Genomic DNA, 23,008 nt, shown 5'->3' with positions numbered 1-23,008 from the left:
GTCTTTCTTCCAGAGCCACACAGACTGAAGCTCCGGAAGCAGATTTTGAACCTGCTACAGAGTCTGGCTCCTATGACATGACATTATCTGCAGGTCAAGGGATCGATGGCAGCAGTCGTAGAGGAGGTCCCTTGGACAAGAGCACACATGAGGACTCTTCTCTCTCGATGGTCTCCTCAGATAGACTTGCTTCAGCAATCGCTTCCCTGGGTACTGGAAGCAAAGAGCAGTCTGTGGTTGTGGTGGCTATAGCCGAATGGTCTCTCAAGGGGCATGCCTTTCCGAATTTCTTCTTGGGAGATTCTAACGATTGATGCCAGCCTTTACGGTTGGAAGGGGTGGGTCATTGCAACAGACACACAGTTCAGGGTCATTGGACACTGGCTCAGGAAAAGTGGTCCATAAATCAACTAAAACTCAGAGCCATTTGACCAGTGTTTCAGGCACTGAAGAATTCTCTGGAAGGTAAGGCAATCAGTGTTCTTGGACAAGGGACAGTGGTAGCCTGTGTCAACAGGCAAGGAGGCACTAGAAGCGCCCCATTGAGCCTAGAAGCTCAAATCCTCTTTCTTGGGCAGAAGCTCATTTGCTGCTCTCTCAGCCGTGCATATAGTGGGAGTGGAAAATGTGCTAAGTTCATTAAAGGGGCTCTTTGGTTGCACCCTTCGGTGCATCTCTTTCCCTTCCTGGGATCTTAAAACCATATTACAAGATCTCAGTAGAGCTCCAAATGAGCCCTTACAGGAGAATTCCCTTCTGGATCTTACAGTCAAGACAGTGTTTCTGGTGGCGACAAAATAGGCGAGATGAGTTTCTGAGTTACAAGCTATTTTCTGCAAGGAACCTTTCCTTAAGTTTATGGAAGCATGGCTCTCCTTGTGCATGGTTCCGTCCTTCTTCTCAGACATAGTCTCTGCCTTCCATATCAATCAGGAAGTCCATTTGCCCGCTTTTTACCCTAAGGGGTCTAAGAAAAAAGATAAAGCGTTGCATTTGCTAGATGTCAAGCGAGTGCTCTTTTCGGTATTGTAGAGTTATCCCTGCTTACCTTTTGGAGGCTTTAGGCCTTGCATTGGCCATGAACCATCTTTTTCTCCAAAGGCGTTATCGATCCTGCCTCTTTCTTACTGTGAGTTCACAGCCAAGATCATCTACCTCCAGTGGGCCTTACTTGTTATAGTGAATAAGTGGAGGAGCAAACTTCACAGGCACTGCTATGAACGCCTAGTTCTGTTATCTTGGTGGGACTTTGTCTGACCATTAACAAACTTATTCACTATTCTTTTGTGTGTTCGGCAATAACCTATTGGACATGTCCTCATTGGCCCTTGTGTGTCTCCTGTGCACAGCAAGAAGAAGAAGAAGTGGGGAAACTGAACTCAGTAGAGTAGACTTGGAGGAGTTCAGGTCTGAACTTGGAGAGTTCAGCTGAGTATTTGGAGGAAAAGGGAAGCAAAGAACAGAAGTGTTTTGGTTGTTGTGCGTCCCATCAGCTGATGAGGAAAGACTGTTCTGTGACTAGGACAGTTGTGGACTTTCTCTGTGCTACTGTTCCATGAAGAATTGGCAGCTGAGTGATCTTTAACAGTTATTTGACTAAAATACTTTTGTTGTAGCAGTGCTGGGATTTTGGGCTAACTTGCCAGAACCACCAGGCTTGCTTTTAAGATTGTAGCCTGAAGAGAGATCCTTTCTACATCATCTGTTGCTGACCTCAGCTGAAAAAGGGTGAGAAGTAATTCTTTACGTTTCCAGGGGTTAGACAGAATTATCCTTGGCAAAAGATTGGCTACATTTGGAACTGTGGTTGCTTTATATATTTTCAAAACAGACATTCAAAAGACAGCATAAACCAGCTTCTCCATTACATCTAAATCTTAAGGTGGTGTGTTAGAAGCATGTTGTGGGTGGGATTAGGGCAGGATTAGTACTTGAATGTTCAGCAGGGATAATCAAACCTTTTACCAAAATGTCCAGGGCTTTTTTTTAGACACCTGGAGCTAGCCCTGTTTTTAAACGAATAGGTGCCAAACAGGTACCAAAACTGACAAGACGATCACTGGAGAGTTTAAGGCTTGACTCCCTTCCCTTATTCCCCAGTGGTCACCGACACCGCCCCCCCCCCCCCACCAAAAGATGGAAAAAAACAACAAACGGTACTGTCCAGCTTGCCATCAGCTGCTCATGGTAGGGGAACCCCCATCAGCAGATCCACTTTTGCTGTGGCCAGAAATAGGCCAATTTTTCTAACTAATGGCCATAGGTTAATTTCACCTTTACTGTGCAGCCATTAAAAAAAATTACCATATGAGCCCCTACTACCATCTAGTTTGTAGGCAGTAAGAGCCCCTTTGCTCATCACTTAACATGTAGTAACGCCTCATGCTGATTAGTGCTGCCACATCCACTCTCCACTGCCTAATATGCCCCTTCTCAGAAAATTAAATATATTTTTTTAGCATATGGTGTTCACATGCAAATTAGCCATTTAGTGTGTGTGTGTGTGGGGGGGGGGGGGGAGAACACCAGTGCATGTACCGTGCTAAGCCTTTTTAATGTACAATAAGTGCACGCTAGCGCTTACTGCAGTTTAGTAAGGACCCCCAAATCGTTAATGGAAAAGGACATAATTTTTGTGTCTTTGACCATTTCCCCTTTTCAAAGTACAAAATTGAACCATATAGGATTGAGAGTTCCAGAAAAACATGGTCTAATCTTAATGCATTCTGTGGGAGGAACAGTTCCAGATTGTATAACATAGAAACTTAGGTACAGTGAAACATAGCATCTCCTTTTCCAAATGAACAAAGTTGTCCCCTCCCCTCTCTAACACACACAGTCGATACAGCTATACTGGTATACATGCATAGGGATGCCGTACAGAAAGCAACCCATGGTTTACAGCGTGCAGTTAGAAGGTACATCTAGCATCATCTTCTCCGCTGATTGAAGCGCTCTAACTTGTTAAAGGTGCAAGTTTGCAAAGATATTAAACAATGATGCTTCTGTTATCTGCCTATAATATATTCTAAATATGCATGTAAATTCTAAATTTCAGCAAACTGTTCCTCAGGAAGCGCTAAGGTAAAAAATTTGGAACAGTATACATAGGATCTCGGTCCGGCCTACTTCTTTCTGTATGTGTATCTGACTTGTTTCTAAATTAATGTCTCTCTCAATGTGTAAAAACTTGTTTTTAAATATTGGCAACTTTTCTAAAATATCTATTTCCTTGGTCTTCATTCCTAGTTTTCAAGAGCTGCCAACAAGTCCGGTTGTCGGGATATCCATATTAAATATGCATATGAGAGACTTGAGAAATAGATGGCTGGCAATCTCTTATGCAAATTTGTTAGGACAGCTTGATGGCTTTCAAGAACTGGTAGTGATGACCAAAGGTTTATTCTGTTTAAGTATATTTTAGGTAATGCTAACTTACTCCTACCACCAGCATTCACACATAGATGCATAGGGCTATGAAATAACCTTGGCTTCATAGAGCACTCTAGCCCTTCATCACTATGATAATATGCTGTTTACATTCTGGCACAATATTTAAATAGTTATAAACTTAGGGCTCCTTTTACGAAACTACATTAGGGCATTAATGTGCGGAATACCGCACATTAGGGCATCAATGCGCATTAGACATTAACACCAGCATTGAGCTGGTGTTCTAGCCGCATAGCGCATGGTAATATCCTACATGCGCTAAAAACGCTAGCATACCTTAGTAAAAGGAGCCCTTAATTTCCTATATTCACTGCATTTGTTATAGATTTCAAGCCACACAAAGATGTACAAATTTGGATTCTCGTTGCTGTTTAGAGGTCAAATTAATTTTGGTTAGCTAAATTTCTTGAGGTACTTGAGCCTGTTGAACTGAAAACCATAAAGCGTTGCTTAAAAACATCAGCTTGAAAAACAACTGCTTTATAGGCCTTTAGGCTGCAAACTTCAGGGTATGTACCAAGTCGATGACAATTGATATCCTTAGAATCCTTAGGCCCTTGCACTTTTTGGCATCTATTTAAAATCAAGCAAGTAGAACATAATAAATATAAGAAATTGAGGAGTTTGTTTTTTTTCCCTTATTTTTTCATCCTTAGGACAAGCAGTCTTTGAACTGGGAGCTACGTGGATCCATGGTTCAAATGGCAACCCGATTTATCATCTAGCAGAAGACAATGGTTTGCTGGAAGAGACTACTGATGGTGAGAGAAGTGTTGGTCGCATCAGTCTGTATTCCAAAAATGGAGTGGCCCATTACCTCACAAACAATGGCCAAAGGATTCCGAAAGATCTGGTTGAAGAATTCAGTGATTTGTACAACGAGGTGGGTGGTGATTGTGATGGTGAAACTGGGTCTATGTTTCTGCTTATTATAATAAACTATCAAATAACTCCTCTCATTTGGTTTAAAATAATGATGAGAATTTACCTAAATGTAGTCCAAAGGGCAGAATCTATCAACTTGTGTAATATGTTTAACTTTTTATTTAGACTTCTGATAAATTGCCTTATTTTAGTTCATAATGCTTCCAAATGGTGTATGCATCCCAAACTAAGAAACAGCTAGAAAAAATGCTTTCTGGGACAGTTGAGCTCATGGAGAGTATCTTAGTAATACCCAAGGGTAAAAGCAGAAAATGGGGACAGGAGAAGACTGCTGGGATAGCCCTGTGATAAGAGAGAACCAGGACTCCACACCTGTCATGTTATAAAAAGGTTGGGAGGTAGAAGTATCTGGTTCAGAAATCAGCCAAAGACAATGATGTTACAAGAGACTGGACCTCAAGCTAGAGAGTCTGTATTGCTTAGCCACAAAGAAGAAACCTTTCTGACCTTTTGTATTGACAGTTGAGAGAGAGAGATTGTTTTATAAACTGTGCTGACTTTGACACTCTCTTGGGGTTAACCTTAGTAATAAGACGGCGCCAGACAAATCAGTGCATCTGTTTTCTATACTTCACAGTCATGGTTCCGTCATTGAACAAAGCTGTATTTGGGTTTTATGAGTGAGCCTGAGCCCACTTTCCTGCCAAAGCTAGAACACTCTAGTCAGCATAGGACCATGGCCTTTGATCCCAATCCCTGAGGAACTTCAACAGTTCAGGTGTTTTGACTCCTCTAATGAATATTCAATAACTTACTAATGAAGAATAATAAATAACTTATGTTTTATCTACAATATCTAAAATATATGGTGTTAGGTGCTCCTGCTGTTGAATTTTCTTTTGTTTGCTTTAAAAAAAAAAAAAAAAAATTGGGGGTTTTTGGATTGACACTTTCTGGACACTATGGACATTGAGAAATCTTGCAGCGTGTTCATAAAACACAAGACTTGTCTCACTTTGGGTACAAGATACACCCCCCCAAAAAAGTTCCTCTACTGGAACTAAAATAAGTAAAAAGTATTCTAGCAATGTGTATTGAATAGTCACATACTAGGATACTATGATAGAAATGAAAGTTTGATCATGTCTCTCCCTTGTTGAGAAAAGTTCATTGGCTTCCCATCTATTTTAGGATCCAATTTAAATGTGTGTGCTTTACGTTTAAACTTCTTTCTGGGATATTTGATTCTGTTACACTGGAATGTTCAAAGGTCATATTATTCGAAGACTACGCAAAGTATAAACTCTCATGCCCTTCTTTTAAAGGAACCAAAATTGGCTGGGAAACTTTGTCAATCTTATACTTTTAGGTTAACAGAGATCTGGAATGAAATTTCTTGTTGTTTAGAACGATAGTCTTCTGAAACAACTGGAAAGAACCTCTGAAAACTTTTTTGTTATTTACACAATATTTAAATGGCCTGCCCAGAAGATTTAGTTGAAGGCAAAGAAAAGTACTGTAGACGGATGCACAAGATGCAGGCAAAGTTTATTCTAAACAAGCTGATTGTTGCATACAAATGAACCACTTCATGTAATAAATAGAAAACAAAACGGTCCGGGTTTCGAACAAACAGTCTTCCTCGGGGGTCCCAAAAAGTAGTGGTTATAAAAGACACGCAACAAATGCCTGATCTGTATGTTGTATATTTGGGTGGGGATGATGTAGTACTGTACAGCTGATGCTACTGCACATCACCACCCAGGCTGTTCAGCAGTAGCATCAGGCATTTGTTGTATGCCTTTTATATTCACTACTAAACTGAAATAAAATAAAAATATTCCATTCCATGAAGTACATAGAGAACTCTTCAGGGTGGGTTTATGACATTCATTTGCATCTGATTAATATGGTATCTGCATTTAACACCACATAATAATATCCAGTGTTTGCTCAGTTCAGTATTATATTTTCGCATATTTTGTGACATGCAGTGTGTACTGGATAACTAGTAGAATGGTATCACTTCCAGAACTGAACCTAGTGCCCATTCTGGTTACTGGGGTTCAGAAAAAAGGCCAGAGAGGTCCCTAGGCTGGTACTGAAGACCTGAGCAATTATCATCCCTGTTCATGTTAATATCCCACTGCAATTCATAAATAAAATCTTGGAGATTAATCTCTTTAATGGGGCAACATTCCCCTCATCATATTATCTTGGGCACACATTTTTTGCACTTAGCTTCGGTCCTGGGCGATGATGGTCCAGATGACATTGAATGCTGCTAAGACCAAACTTTTATGGATTGGTCCAAAGTTATATTCTCTTCAGGAGAATCTCTGAAAATTGAGTTTTCCTCGCTAATATCAGGTCAGGTATTGTTATTGATTCATCTCTTACATTTAGGGATCGGCTAAATTCTTTAGCCTCCATATCCTGAGAAGAGTGAGAGCGTTCTTTCATCAGCAACACTTCTCTGTATTGGTTCAGTCAATTATCTTGTCAAGGTTGGATCTCTCAAAAGTCAGTCTGCAGAGACTTCAATTGATTAGAGTACCACTGCCAAGCTCATTTTTGGTAAGAGTAAATTTGATCACGTAACCCCATTGCTCAAGGAATTACATTGGCTTCCAGTGTATCTGAGAATTCAATTTAAGTTTGTTTGTATTGCATTTAAAATTCTCTTTGGCATTTTTATTACTTTGGTTCCTTTAGATTGGAAAGTACACAGATCTCATCTTGCTAGGAGTTCAAATAAATTAAAACTTACATTTCCTTCCCTTATGGGTAAAACTAGAACTTTCAAGAGATTCAGCCATCTTTTCATTTTCAAACTAACTGAGCTCTGGAATGAGTTACCGCTTTCAATTAGAAGTCTAGGCCCCTTCATTTTATTTTGGAAAGCTCTGAAAACGTTCTCGTTTCCTAAACACTTTGGAAACTAAACCATTCTAGATTACATTCTTCTTCTATATTTATGTACTATACTTAAATTATTGTAAACCGAGTCAAGCACCTTTTTGGTTGAAGACCCGGTCTATAAAATTAAGTTTTAGTTTAATTTGCATGCGCAGGTTACAGAATAGTATCAGCTATGTGTACAACTTTATTATAATCTACTCTCAGCATTTATATGCTTCTGCCTTTTCCTCAATAGTTAAGTCCAAAGTAGTTTATGATAAACAGGTCAAATATGAGCAGTATTAATTTTAGCAATAATTAGAATTAGCTAAGACTTTTTGAAACAAGTAGAGTAGGTTACATACTTTTGAAAAATTACATAAGAAGACTGTTTAATCTGCAATGGTATATTCTAATGTAATGTGACTAATAGTTCTGAACCCTAGGGTTATACATCTCAACCTGCAAGTTGCTTGCAGAATTGATATTGCTCAGCTTTCAACTCCACCTTCTTCACAGTAGGCCCCCTCAGGTTTTCTTCTGCAAGCATGTTGCTCAGATGTGTTTCTGCTCTGCTCTGTGGTTTTATTATTTTTGTTTCTTCCTTTCGTTTTAAGTTGGAGGCATGATGCCCAAAGAATTCCTCTTGTTAGGACCTCTTCCTGGGAGAAGACACAGACTCGTGCAGGGGAAGTCTGCTGTTAGCAGGATCAGCCCTCAGGGAGACCTGTCTAGCCAGCCTGCTGTAATATTTTTGGAGCTTGGGGGCCATCCCCTGAGTAGCTGCTCGCATCCCTTATTTATCAGGAGCTGGAGTGCAGGTTGTTTGGCTCCTTGACAGCTTGGCTGGGATTAATAGTGAGCCAGCTGCGTGTTCCTCTCCCCTACTCAGTGAGAGAGTTTCTGGGGTTGAGGCTCAGTTCGACTGGCAGCCCAATGGCCAAGTTTGTAGTGCGAGCTTATCAGGCAGAGCTCTTCTCCATTTGTTCTAGCTGCACTTCTGAGCTGAGGCAGGCACCACATGGCACAGTAAGTAAGGCAATTATAGCCTATAGGAAAAATGGGGGGAGGGGGGTCTGAAAGTAAAATTTGAGGGTTTCTGTGGCCACAGCTAGGTTCCTCCTCTTATGAAACCCCTTTCCTTGTAGTTTTTAAAATTCAGGGGAGCCCCCAACCCATTTTTGGCACAAATTTGCTGGTGGTGTCCCATCTTGGATTTTAAACAAACTTTTTTTTTTTTTTTTCCCCTAGAACCTCGATTTGCCTGAACATCCCTTGAGTTTGCTTAAAATCAATATGGATGGAACACTCAGGCCTTTCTATCCATGTATAATGCCAGGTTTGTGCTGGATGGTCTGCCAAGGAGCATCCACATGCTGCAGGGCACGAGGGAGAGGGACAGGAGCCTTGGACTCGGCCTCCTTTAAATCCTCCAAGGCTGGAGATCCGCAGGAAGCTGGATCCCAAGGGAAGAGGCCATTGCCACAGCCCTCCGAAGGAGATTTGACAATGTGCACATGCATGAACACCACGAAGCCCAGGAGGACCTTCAGAGAATCCCAGCTGGGGCATTGAGACCTCCTCTTCAAGACTTCACCCAGATTTTGTAAGCCTTATGTGGAATGCTTATTTAAACTGCCGGGATCCCCAAGAGTCTGCTAAAGGCACGACAGTGGGGGCGGCACTGGGGATTAGTTCTCGGCCCGTGTTAGGTATAAAGCGGATTATAAATGTCTTAAATAAATAAATTTTGGGCTCTACCTTTTCCCCTGCAATATATGTATTGTTTTAAATTGTATGATTCTAAAGCTATGTATGCTGAATTGTGAGCCGCTTTGGTATAAAACGGATTATAAATGTTTTAAATAAAAATAAATAAAAAAGGGCCCAGAGCTGACATTGACTGGGAGGATGGAAGGTCTAATTCCATGCCCTTATTGTCCCATGATGCAGTTTCCCTGGCAGAGTCCACTGATCTCATGCAGAGAACCAGACAAGAATTAGTGGTGGCCCTGGACAGGAGGAAAACTCCACAGTTCGGCAGCTGTTCAAGGCATCAGATCTCCCGGGCTTAATAGCTAATTTGCTGGGTGAATTGCTGTTGGAATTTCCACCTGCCTGTTGGAATTTCCACCAGTGCTCCATTTCTGAGAGCTAAGTGACTCTGACTATGTTCTTTCCCTCATTCCCTGACATCATGAAGCTAGTCACTGACCACTGGGAGTCTCCAAAGGGGGTCCTTGCTGGTGACCAAGACTATGGCTCTGGATTTTCAACAGCTGGCTGTTCAGCCGGAGGTGGATTTGTTGGTAACACAGGTCACTAGACAGACTTCCCTGCCCAGTGAAGGTGTGATACTCGGGGATCACAAGGTAGATATGGTTTTCAAGAAGCAATTTGAAGCTTTAGCCTTAGGAATTAAAGTAGCAGCCATGGCTTCCTTTGTGGCACATTCTTGCCATCCTGCTAGCTTGGATTCCAGCCTCAGAGGCAGATGAGGATCCTCATATGATCCTTTCTAGGGTGAATTATGTAACACTCTCTGTATGACATCTTAAGAGTCATGAGCAAGGTGTCAGCCTATTCTGTCTCCGCCTGCCGGATGCTTTAGATTAGACAATCGGCATGCAAATAGCTACGAGTTCCATAAATGTTAGTGCTGGTTGCATGCAGTTTTATATAATTTTAATCATGTTATACTTTTGTTGCTCTCCTATCGGTGGTGTCTTCCTTTACAGTGATTCTTGACTGCTTTTGTGCAAACTGAGGGGGCATGGCAACTTTATTGATGGCCTGTGTTGTGCGGTGTGATAAGTAAGCTGTTTAGTTTACAGGGTTTGTAATTTTTCTAGCGGCCCCTTATGTATCTAGGCGTCTACTTTTTGTACATATGCATACCTCTGGGCAATTTAGAGTCCACTTGTTTGTAAGTGTGAGTGGGTGTGGTGTGTATGGTCTCCTTCATTTCTCTTTTTCCCTGTCTTTCTTCCCCACTCTCATGGTCTTCAGAATCTCTCTCCTCTCCCAATGGTCCACTGCATTTCTCTTCTTCCTACATCCCCTTCCATCCACCTGGTCCAGAGTCTATGTGCTGCTGTTCCCCCTCTTGCTCTTACCTCCTCCCCCAGTTCCAACAACACCCCTTGTTTATCTGTCCCTTACTCACCACAAGATCTCACCTCTTCCTTCTGGTCCTGTGGGACTGAAGAAAAGTACCTGGCCCAGCTCGCTTAGTACTGGCATTCAAATTTGGTGCAGAGGAGCCTTGTTGTCATATGTGTGTGAAGACCTTGCTAGTCCCACCCTATTGAAACATATTCAACGTATGTGGGACAAGACATAAGAACATAGGAATAGCCTTACTAGGTCAGGCCAATGGTCCATCAAGCCCAGTTGCCCATTCTCACGGTGGTCAATCCAGGTCACTAATACCTGGCCAAAACCCAAGGAGTAGCGATATTCCATGCTACCGATTCAGGACAAGCAATGGCTTTCATGCTTGTGGCATCAAGGTTCCTCCGCGCTAGAGTTAAATGTCAGTCTTAAGCAAGTTGGGCCAGATGCTTTACTTTAGTCCTGTTGGAATGGAAGGGAGAGGTGAGATCTGCTTGCAAATTGTGCCTCATGGGCTGCAGGTTGCCCACTCCTGTGCTAGTAGGTACATTATCTGGAGGGAACTTCTTTGATCTGTGACAGTTTAGTAGTGCCATTCTTAGAAACCCAGAAACATCAACTGCTGTATCGGAAACAAGGGAAGTACTTGATGGTGTGATCTCAGCTTAACCAAGAAAAGATTAATAGTGCACAGTAAATTAGGCAGCATTCCACATGCTCACTTACTGACTAGTACTAAGAACTGTATAATTTTTTTTTTTTTTTGTCTAGACATCTGCATTTAAGATGTTGGTACTTACTACGGTAGTCACAGCTGCTGTTTGAAAAGAAGTTTGCTGAAGATAAAAGTAAATTTGTTTTACTGAATCCAGTTAGCAGCGACGATTCAGATTTTTTCTTTGTTTTTAATCTTTTATTTAGAGCAATGAGCAACAATAATTGCATTTTTTTTTTCTAGCAGCAATCATGAGAAACTGGAAAATTGTATTTTAATTATGTATTTTAAAGAATTACTGGAATTTGTGTGTTGCCGCCAACCATGGAAAGCTGCTAGCCAAACTAAAAATGCATTAGCAATTTTCCAAAGGATCCGAGGACATTTGTGAAAGACAAGAGGTCAGTTAAGGTTACACTGGCGCTTGTAAAAGTTCTAATAGATGCATAGTTTAACTGTTATATTCTTTGATTTTCATAGGCATCTTTTGACCATTTCTCATAGGTTTTCTATTATGAAATTAGCCTTTTAGGGGCTAATTTCAAAGCAGGACTCCTGCTTTTAAAGACAATATAGGCATCTATGAGCTGTTTCTTTAAAAAAAAAAAAAAAAAAGGCTTGTACAATGATCCCTAGTAGCGCACACATTTTCTTGCTGAAATCCATACCTTCTCTGAAGCTGTAAATATGTCCATATACTTGAGGCTTAATTTGCACAGAAAAGGAAATTGAATTGTGAAGTCTGGAAAGGGTCAGGATCAGAAGCAACAGAGGAGAGGCTGTTCTCCTGTTCTGTGTTCACCTCTCCCTTCTTCCTTGCAAAGGAAGGAGAAGAATACATGGCAGCACAACCCGATAATGCCCCTGCCCCCTTCCACTCTGCCATATGTAGAAAGCCCCTCCCCATACCTACTGAGGTACCTGGTAGTCTAGCAGTGGTCCTCTTGGCAGAAGCATGACCCTTTTGCTCTTGCCTCCTTGCGGCTCCCTTCTAAAATTGCTGCGGCGACCTTTTGCGGGTGCTTGCTGCATTTCTTGTAGTACCACAAGAGGTCATTGCAACCATTTTAGAAAGCAGCCATGAGGAACGAAAGGGCCGCGCTCCTACCATGAACACCCCTGCTGGACCACCAAGTAGTACTTTGGTAGGTCTGGGAGGCCATGGATGAAGAGCCGTAGGTTGTCAACCCTCCCCACACCCCCTCTCAATGCGTGCAGCATCTCTTTCCCTCCCTTCCCACTAATCCTGAGCCTGTGTAGTGTCTTACTGGCCTTTCTCTTCAGGACGGCAGCAGCATTCCTTCGCTCCTCCATGCTACCAGCAGCTGACCCAGAGGCCTTTCCTCTGATACAAAATGCATCAGAGGGAAGGTATCCGGGTCAGCTGCTAGTAGTGTGGAGGAGTGAAGGAATGTTGCTGTTGGCCCCAAAAGAGCGAGCAAGTATGGCTACATAGGACCATATGCCAGAGGAAGGTAACCACACCTGTGGGATCCCCGAACAAAGATGACCCATCCCCGCAGGATCCTCGCTAGTCTCCATGGGATTCCTGTTGCCCTTGTTCTTTGCAACTCTAGTTTTTTGTTCCATTGAAGTTTGATTGCTTTGGGACTAAATTGAGGTATGGACTGGAGTTCTTCCTCTGTAGGGGAGGTGCTCAAAGCTGTAAGTATTCTCTCTGCAAGCCAATTTGCAGGAAGAGATAAATCATCTCACATACAGAATCCATAGCAGATTAACTGAAAGAAGATTATCCAGGTAAGAACCTAATTTTTTCATTGGTACAATTCAGAATGCGCTAGTTAGTTTTTCAAAAATGTTAGATATCCTTGTTAATTTGTAACAGAAGTTGATCAGTATGGTCTCATATTAGTGTGTCTAAAGAAGAGGAACTGCAGAAGATCAATTTGGCCTTAATGCAAGATGAAAACTGCAATATATCAAACTGAAAATTCGAAGAGCTATACCAAATCTTTGAACCAACATAAGTAATGCCTCTGCTGGGTCAGACCAGAGGTCCATTATGTCAACCAGTCCGCTCACGAGGCGGCCCATCAGGTCCAGGACCTGTATAGTAATCCTCTATCTTTACCCTTCTATCCCCTTTTCCTTCAGGAAATCATCCAATCCCTTCTTGAACCCCCAAACCATACTCTGTCCTATCACGCCCTTCTGGAAGCGCATTCCAGGTGTCCACTACCCATTTGCTAGATTTCCTCTTGTATTCTGTAACATTACTGAGCGTGTTTTCTATGGGCATTTGAGCAAAATCCTCTTAGTTAACTATCTGCTCTCTGCTAAAAGATACTTGAAGAAACTCAAGGTAATCTTCCCATTAAAGAAAAGAGGAATTTTTGGATTTAGCTTGTGGTTTGTTTTTTTAAACTAGCTCAAGGTGTTAAATTCAGATACAGTGGGTAGTTTCCTGTCCTTAAAGAATGTGCAGTCTGTAATCAAGGCAATAGTGGGCTAAGGGCTCCTTTTACTAAGCTGTGATTAAAAATAAGGGGAAGCCAGTAGTAGCTGGTTATTGTAATATTGCTGTTTATATTGCATTGTCTGTATAGTTGTCTGCCCCAAGCAGCCAGATGGGTAGCCTGCAAATGTTTTATAAATAGACAAAAATAAGTAACCACCTAAAGTTCTTCATGGTCATTTCTGCATGCTTATGCCATTTTTACCATGACAGTAAAAGCCCAGATTTTCTATTTTTTGCCATTAATGCCCATGAGCTAATGTTGCACTTTCAAATACTACCTCATTATTCTGTAGTATTAGGGAGTTCCAGAAAAACCTAAAGTTGGGAAAACTGTGTGAACTGAAGCTTTTCCCATGAATTTGATTGTGCTTGATCAAAAACTAATTTAAAAATTTTTTAAAGCCCATCCTGGGGTCCCTCAAAGCCACGGATTACATAAAGTTCAGTTATTTTCTTAAAATTTGCTATTTTTTGCTTAATGAAGCAAATTTCTTGGTACTATGGCTATAACATTTTTATATCTTCACATTCAGCAATGATACATTGATAAAATGTCTGTCAAGTCTGTTATATTGAAAAAGGATAATAAATCAGTACAGAAATAACACTATAGAGTCTCTAATATGCTTATTATAACAAGTGGGGTTGGATTCCTTAGGACCCCACTAATATAGTGTTACAACCACAAAAGAATAGGAAAACATTTTCCTGTCATCAAATAATGATAAAATGACATTTTATGCAAAAAATCAGTAGCATTTTATTAAGTGAACTTTCAGTATCTGCACTTTATTGTGGAAAATAACAGAAATTTAACATACTTCACTAATAGCTAAACATGTACACTTTGTAGTCATCTACCAATGACGTTCCAGACACTTAAGCATTCAGGCCCTGATTCTGTAAGCAGCGCTTTTGCCAATGACATCTAACTATACCTACCGCTAGGAGACAACCGTGATTCTCAGATTACAAAACTGTCTCTCATAAATTAAAATCTGGATGTCCACAAACAAGCTCCAATTAAACGTCACAAAAATTGAACTCCTTTGTATCCGTAAAGAACATTGCACCTACAACCGTGTCTCTCTCCTCTGGGAATCTACCATAACTACCAAAGACCAAGTCCACAGCCTAGGGGTACTTCTTGACTCATCACTTATCGACCACATCTCGCAAGTGGTCTCATCTTTGTCCTACTATCTATGAAAACTACGGAAAATAAGAAACTATTTCTCTGAACCGGACTTTTCACAACTTCTCTATGCTTTTGCCCTCTTCCGCATGGACTACTACCATGCATTATTCAATGGACTGATGGCAAAAAATATTAATCGTTTCCAACGTGTACAAAAAGTAGCAATCGGACTACTGAAAAACCTTCGTGCCTGCAATTCAGTATCCCAAGCGCTAGTGTCGGCCCACTGGCTATCCATAGCCAAACGTTGTATCTTCAAAGGCTTAATACTTGTATTCAAGTCCTTACATGACATGGCGCCAGGCTACATATCAGCCAAACTCCCGCCTTATGTCCCAGACAGACCCCTTCTCTCCTAGGAGGAAATGTGTCTTTAAATACTATCTGGTCGGAGCCTCAAACAAGAAAGTGCCAGATGAAGGTCATACTCGCTTCTTACCAAAGCACTGGAATCAGCTACCTCCTAACATCGAATCTCTTAATGGACTTTTTGAGCTTTAGGAAAGGAATAAAACCCTACCTCTTTACCCAACTCCTCAGGACAAGCTAGCATTCAGAATGTTACTCCCAAGCCACCGTATTCTTAATAAACATTCAACTGACTTTCTCCCTTTGCACACTGACTCTTCCTGTGCATGTTTCATTCTCCAAGTGTGTACTAATCCAGAACAACTGAACTAGACTCATCTCACTGTACTCTAAATCTCCTTAGTCTTCTGTTCCTTGTTAATTGTTGTCTTGTTTTGCTATTATATGTGTTACCATGTAACTCGTTCTGGGCTCCTTGGGGAGGATGGGATATAAATTGAACGAAATAAATAAATGCAAGCAAACAAAAAGGGTACCTGCCTTGTGTCAATCACCAACAGGCTTCCAGAATCGCGGCTCCCAAGAACCCTAGTTGTTGGAAATGTAGGCCAGAGTTTTACAGGACTACATTTCCAGCGCCCAGGATCCCTCCTGAATCGCGGCCAGCAGCGCATAGTGATGCCAAAGTCCGGTGTTGCCCCTAACCACTCCCAGGCTTCAGCGTCGCTATGTGCCACTAGCTGGCAGGGACCTAGGTGCTCATCCTAGAGGCTACATAGCGCCTACTTTTTTTTTTTTTTTATGAAGGTTTATTTTTTATGAAGGTTTAATTGCATGACAGATTATTGTGACGGTTAAACCCAATTAAACCGGTTAAGTTAGGTGGCGGTAGAACCACTACCACCACCTAACTTTCAGCAGCTTTTGTGAAATCTGGCCTTCAGTGTCTTCTTGAGATAGTTGGGATAAAGCCTATGATGCTGTTCAGCATCTTGCAACAAGACCTCACATTGCACTCGGAATCACAATCTAGCTCTGCATCTTTTTCTAATAGATGGAGTCTATTCTATGGCTTTGGCACATGTGAATACATATCCTGACTTGTCTAAATAAACTCAAGAAAGGATTAAAAAAAAAAAAAGAAGAATTTATTACAGGAAGCTCAGTATCTTGTAACTGAGATTTCCATAAATTACCTTGTAAAATATTTGTTGAAATAACTTGCTGTACCTGCTTTACATCCCCTTGGGTGAATTTCTTCATAAAAGCAGTTAATAAATCCAAATAAATAAGCAAGCTAATAGGCATATATTTTCCGAGCATGCATAATTAAGAATTTTTTTTCCTCATCCGGAGGGTAAAAAAAACCCATAATTGGTGTGTTGGTTGCCCTCCGGATGAGGAAAAAAAATTCTGTTTTAATCCTGAGGCACATAGTAAATATATATTTAATCTCTTCTACTTTTTTGTACTTTGAGAAATATTACCCTTTTTCTTTTCATTTGCTCTAGCTCTTAGGATTTCTTTGCTGGGTTTCCATAGTATATTGAGGACTAAGTAGAAGCACATATGAAGATTGTCTTTTTTGTACATTTGGAAGGTCAATTTTGAAGAGATCTAGGCTGAAAAAGGGACAGCCAGGCTCCCACCGTTTTGAGGAGGTATGTTGGGTATTTCTCTGACCTTAAAAGTAATGAGGTGCCCCCAAGATTGATAGTAGGGCTGATTCTAATTCTTCAGCAATGTCGCTCACAAATACATTGAATAGAAGTGAAAGTCTGCCTTTTTTACTGATGACACCAAGATTTGCAACAGAGTAGATGCCCCAGAGAGAGTGAACAACATGAGAAGTGATCTAAAAAGATTAGAAGACTGGTCTAATATTTGGTAGTTAAAATGTAAGGCAGAGAAGTATAGAGTGAAGCACAGGGGTTGTAGAAACCCAAAAGACTTGTATTTGCTAGGGGTGAGAGGGACTTTGGAGTGATTGTTTCATTGCCTTAAAATCCTCCAACACTATGTGACAGAGGGATGCTAGGCTGCATAAAGAGAAGCATATACAGTAGAAGAAAAGAGGTGTTGATACCTCTGTACAAATCATTGATTAAGGAGTTGATTTCCAAACTCAGTTTTTTTTTTCTTTTGAGGTGGTTTTGAACATCAGAAAGGTAAGTATAATTCCTCACAACCATTCTTCCAAATTGCAAGTCTAAACGAGAAGTCAGCTGACACTTGTTCAAGCAGCAGAACAGGTATAAATGCTGATGCGGAAATTTTTTTTAAGCATATGTATATTCCTGTTGTGGCATAGAAAATACAATTTTAAGTTCTGCCAGAACGTGCCCCCTTCTAATCTGTGTGCCTCAAATGCGTATGTTTAAATAGCATCTCCAAAATAAAACGGCATGTTGCTTTTTGATAGTGTTCTTCACAGGCATCTAAAAAATAAACTGAATGCTCTCGGTATAGGCTCCAAAGTGACGAACTTGGTCAGGAACTGGTTGAGTAGAAGGTGACAGGGCTCCTTTTATTAAGCTGCGCTAGCGGTTTAACGCACGTAATACCGTGCGCTAAACCGCCAGCCATGCTAGCTGCTAACGCCTTCCTTAAGCAGGCATTAGTTTTTAGGCCAGTGCGGGGGTTAACGCGTGATGAAACGTCTTACGTGTTAACCCCGCTAGCGCGACTTGATAAATGGAGCCTATAGGGTATTGGTCAATGGAAATCGCTCTGAGGAACGGGATGTTACCAATGGTGTGCCTCAAGGTTCTTGGTTCAGTTCTTGGGACTGTTTTTAACAGTTTTGTAAGTGATATTGGTGAAGGGCTGTAAGGTAAGATGTCCCTCTTTGAGGATGATACCAAAATCTGCAATAGAGTAGACACTTCTGATGGTGTGAAGAATGGTCTGAAATTTGGCAACTAAGATTTATTGCTAAGAAATGCAATGCATTTAGGCTGCAGAAACCTGAGGGATGGTACATTTTAGGGGGTGAAGAACTTTTGTGCACGAAATAGGAGCGGGACTTGGGTGTGATAGTATGTGATCATCTTAAGGTGGCCAAACGGGTTGAAAAGGCAATGTAAAAGCTAGAAGAATGCTAGGGTGCATAGGGAGAGGAATGACCAGTAGGAAAAAGGAGGTATTGATTCCCCTATACAAGACTCTGGTGAGACCTCATTTAGAATATTGTTTGCAATTCTGGAGATCACACCTTCAAAAACATAAACAGGATGGAGTCAGTCCACAGGAAGGCAACTAAAATGTTTGGTCTACATCATAAGGTGTATGGGGACAGACTTAAATATCTCAATATGTATACTTTTGAGGAAAAGTGAGAAAGGAGACATTTGATAAGAGACATTCAATAATAATAATAATTTTATTCTTATATACCGCCAAAGCCATAGTAGTTCGAGGCGGTTTACAATAAGAGGAGCTGGACAATCAGCGAAGATAGGAACAAAGTAAGGTTTTAAAGTACATGAAGCGGATACAGGGATAAGAGGGCTGGAATATGCTGCAAACAAACAGCGAGAACAGGCGCACTGGACAGCGAGAATAGGCGCACTGGACAGACATCAATACACGTAGGCAGAGAACAGAGTGGGAATGAGAGATCGTGGTAAAAATCAGATGGAGTAAAGCGATAGGGCAATGGGAGCATTTAGGTTACAAATCAGTTGAACAAGTTTGTTTTTACTAGTTTTCTAAAACTTAGATAGGATGAAGCGTGCATTATTAAGTTGCTCAGCCAGTTGTTTATTTGGCCTACTTGGAAAGCAAGTGTTCTGTCTAGGTATCTTTTGTATCGGCAGGCCTTTATTGATGGATGGGTGAACATATGGACTCTGCGTGTAGGTCTGCTGGGGCAGTCCAAGTTGAAATGTGTGACCAGGTATGTGGGGGCCAAGCCAAGCATAGATTTAAAGCAAAGACAGGCAGATTTGAACAGGACTCTTGCCTCCAGGAGCAGCCAATGAAGTTTTTGGTAATAGGGGGTTATGTGGTCCCATTTCTTATGCCAAAAATCAGTCAGCGGCTGAGTTTTGGATGATTCGGAGTCTTTGAATAGTTTTCTTGAAATAACCCAAATAAATGATGTTGCAGTAGTCGAGTATGTTTAGTATGGAGGCTTGCACCAATAAACGGAATGAGGTTGCATCGAAGTACTTTCTGATGGTTCTTAGTTTCCATAGAGTCGAGAAGCCTTTTCTAATCAATAGCCCAGTGTGCACTTCAAGAGTAAGGTGACGGTCCAGAGTTACTCCCAGAATTTTTATGGAGTTGACAATAGGATAGACTTGACCATTCAAGGAAATTGAAGAGTCTTTGAGTTTGTCATTCGGGCTAACTAGGAAGAATTTGGTTTTTTCTGAGTTGAGTTTCAGTTTGAATTGGACCATCTATTGATCGATTTGCTTTAATATGAATGCCAGGTGGATCTTTGTCTCAGGAGATAGGTTTGTTAGGGGAAAAACTAAAGTGATGTCATCTGCATAAATGTAAAATTTGACTTAAGCTTTGCAGTAGGTTCCCTAATGAGGTTAAATAGATGTTAAATAGTGTAGATTTAAATACCTATGTGGCATAAATGCACATGAGGTGAGTCTCATTCAATTGAAAGGAAACCAGAGTATGAGAGCATAGAATGAGTTTGAGGTGATAAGCTCAGGAGTAATATAAGGAAATAACTTTTTGTACAGAAAGGGTGGTAGATGCGTGAAATAGTTTCTTAGTAGAGGTGGTGGAGACAGACTGTATGAATTCAAGAAAGCGTGGGACTGGTACATGGGATCTCTTTAGGGAGAGGAGATAGTGAATGCTGCAGATGGGCAGACTGGATGGGCCATTTGACTGTTATCTGCTAACCATGTTTCTATGTGTCTATACCTTTTTAAAATTGAATCCTTGATATTTTTCATTTCAAATGTTGCCTTTATTTGTTGTAATGAATATTCCTCCTCCCAAAAAAGGCATGTTGATAAAAGTAGCTTATGTAGCTACTTTAAAAGAGAAGTTTATACTGCTCTGTAAAATTTCCTCCAGTGTTTTGTTTTTTTCAGTTTGTGTATGGGAGTTTTTCCCCAATTTTCAAACAGATACTCTATATACTCAAATATATGTAAACTGAGATAACATTTTTCCCTAAAAGGTGGGGTTATATTAATTTATTCTTCTCCTTTCTTTGACCCCCCTCTCCTGAACCAGAAGCACCCTCATGTCAATCTGTCCATCCTCCCCTCTCCCCTGGGCCTACCATTAAGCCCTGGTATTCCAGTGATAAGCTGGGGCAGGAGCAATCCCCAGATGCTCCTGCCCATTCTTGCACCAGTCCTAAAAAGGCTACCATGACCTCCATTGTCAATCTTGTGAGATAGCTGCTGGAACACACTGCAGCCATTTTTGCAAAGCAAGAAAGCACGAGCAGGAGCATTTGGGGATCGCTCTTGCCCCAGCTCACCACTGGACCACCAGGGCTGTATATTCAATGGGCAGGAGGGAGGACAGATGTAAGGGAACTTATGGATACTGGTGGTTGTTGGGGGAGGGGGGGTGATTGAATACTGTGGGGCATTATAGTGAAAGGCAGTAGTTTGGTGGTTACTATGCCATAACTGCAAAGCTTCTGTGTTAACTGTACATTCAATTAACTTGAAGAAAATACGTTTAGTATATATTAATGGCGCTGAAAGCTAGCATAGCACTTAATGTCATCTATTGAGGTGATGGTAATTATTGGAAAGAAATAATGGAGGAAGACATGGCCAAAGTTGAAGAGGTCTATAACATTTTTTTAAATCAAAGTACGTTAAAATACTGCCCAACACAGCCGTGTTTCACCCTGCATGTCTGCTTCAGAAGCTTAACTTTTACCTTTTGGTGACAGCGAAAACCATCACTATAAGGCATTACAGGATCTCCTGACACAACAAGGTAAAAATTAAGCCATTGAAGCAGCCCATGCAGGGTGAAACATGGCCATGTCAGGCAGTAGTTTAACCTACTTTCATAAAGATTTTTAAAGATCTCTTCAACTTTGACTATGTCTAACTCCACACTTTCCTTCCTTCGGGACCTAGCAGATCGTTTGCCTACTTATTTCTTGGTGGTAAATATTGTGCATTGTCTGTTAATTTAACATGCAGTACATTATCATAGGTTTGCAAGGCACAGTCTGTGCTCTGTACCACACCCCATTCTACTTTGTACATTTAGGAGGTAATTTTATAAAGAGCACGAAAATGAGTATCGAGTTTATATTCTATAATAGTATGTAACTGCTGCTATTCTATAACTGGGTATCCAATTGCGCACTTAAAACACGCAAACCCTAAATAGAATGAGGGGATTAATGTGAGAACTAGCGCACAAACTAAGGAGTAGAGTCAAGAGTGTGCACCAAAAATTAGGTAGTTTGGGGCAGGCAGGTGAAGTCGGGCAGAGGAGGGAGAGAGGAGAAAATCCACCGAAGAAGGCACGAGGGAGCAGAGAGAAGGCAGAGGGTGAGGGGCTGAGGCGAGCGGTAGCTCCGCCCACTCCCTGACATCACCCAAAGCAGACTCGAAGCTCCCCCTTAAAAGGGGAGGAGCCAAAGGCGCGTGGACGTTCGGCACACGGTGAAGGCAAGCGGCAAAGGCCTTACGCTCTCTTTGCGAAGGGCCAAGTTACTACACCCAAGGACACCAGGGAAGGACAGCAAGCAGGCAGAGAGGGATAGAGAGAGGACACAAGAAGCAGGCAGGCAGAGAGAGAGAGGACACCAGCAGCAGGCAGAGAGAGAGAGGACACCAGCAGCAGGCAGAGAGAGAGAGGACACCAGCAGCAGGCAGAGAGAGAGAGAGAGAGGACACCAGCAGCAGGCAGAGAGAGAGAGGACACCAGCAGCAGCAGGCAGAGAGAGAGAGGACACCAGCAGCAGCAGGCAGAGAGAGAGAGGAGACCAGCAGCAGCAGGCAGAGAGAGAGAGAGAGAGAGAGAGGAGACCAGCAGCAGGCAGAGAGAGAGAGAGAGAGAGGAGACCAGCAGCAGGCAGGCAGAGAGAGAGAGGAGACCAGCAGCAGGCAGGCAGAGAGAGAGAGGAGACCAGCAGCAGGCAGGCAGAGAGGGAGAGGACACCAGCAGCAGGCAAGCAGAAAAAGGGAGAGGACACCAGCAGCAGGCAGGCAGAGAAAGGGAGAGGACACCAGCAGCAGGCAGGCAGAGAAAGGGAGAGGACACCAGCAGCAGGCAGGCAGAGAGAGAGAGGGGACACCAGCAGCAGGCAGGCAGAGAGAGAGAGAGAGAGGGCACCAGCAGCAGGCAGGCAGAGAGAGAGAGAGGGCACCAGCAGCAGGCAGGCAGAGAGAGAGAGAGGGCACCAGCAGCAGGCAGGCAGAGAGAGAGAGAGAGAGAGGGCACCAGCGGCAGCAGGCAGAGAGAGAGAGAAGACACCAGCAGCAGGCAGGCAGAGAGAGAGAGAGGACACCAGCGGCAGGCAGAGAGAGAGAGAGAGGACACCAGCAGCAGGCAGGCAGAGAGAGAGAGAGGACACCAGCGGCAGGCAGAGAGAGAGAGAGAGGACACCAGCAGCAGGCAGGCAGAGAGAGAGAGGACACCAGCAGCAGGCAGGCAGAGAGAGAGAGGACACCAGCAGCAGGCAGACAGAGAGAGAGAGGACACCAGCAGCAGGCAGGCAGAGAGTGAGAGGACACCAGCAGCAGGCAGGCAGAGAGTGAGAGGACACCAGCAGCAGGCAGGCAGAGAGAGAGGACACCAGCAGCAGGCAGGCAGAGAGAGAGGACACCAGCAGCAGGCAGGCAGAGAGAGAGAGAGAGAGAGGACACCAGCAGCAGGCAGGCAGAGAGAGAGAGAGAGAGGGGACACCAGCAGCAGGCAGAGAGACCGAAGGGAAATTCAGCGATCCTAGTGGGAGACTCAATCCTGAGGCATGTGGACAGCAACATAGCAGGAG

General features: G+C 42.4%; 1 protein-coding gene across 5 annotated transcripts in view; it reads left to right on the top strand.

Annotated features, from left to right (window-relative positions):
* The window catches only part of SMOX (spermine oxidase), a 131,021-nt gene that overhangs the window by 74,113 nt on the left and 33,900 nt on the right, over positions 1 to 23,008 (top strand). For all 5 annotated transcript variants that reach the window (XM_033952784.1, XM_033952775.1, XM_033952796.1 and 2 more), the window contains one exon: positions 4,110 to 4,336. In XM_033952784.1, the coding sequence (XP_033808675.1) occupies positions 4,110 to 4,336 (227 nt within the window). The remainder of the gene's footprint in view (positions 1 to 4,109; positions 4,337 to 23,008) is intronic.

This window comes from Geotrypetes seraphini, chromosome 1 (assembly GCF_902459505.1).
Source record: "Geotrypetes seraphini chromosome 1, aGeoSer1.1, whole genome shotgun sequence".
NCBI classification, from domain to species: Eukaryota; Metazoa; Chordata; class Amphibia; order Gymnophiona; family Dermophiidae; genus Geotrypetes; species Geotrypetes seraphini.
Note: the sequence above shows the minus strand (reverse complement) of the source record. Positions and strands in the feature narration are given on the sequence as shown.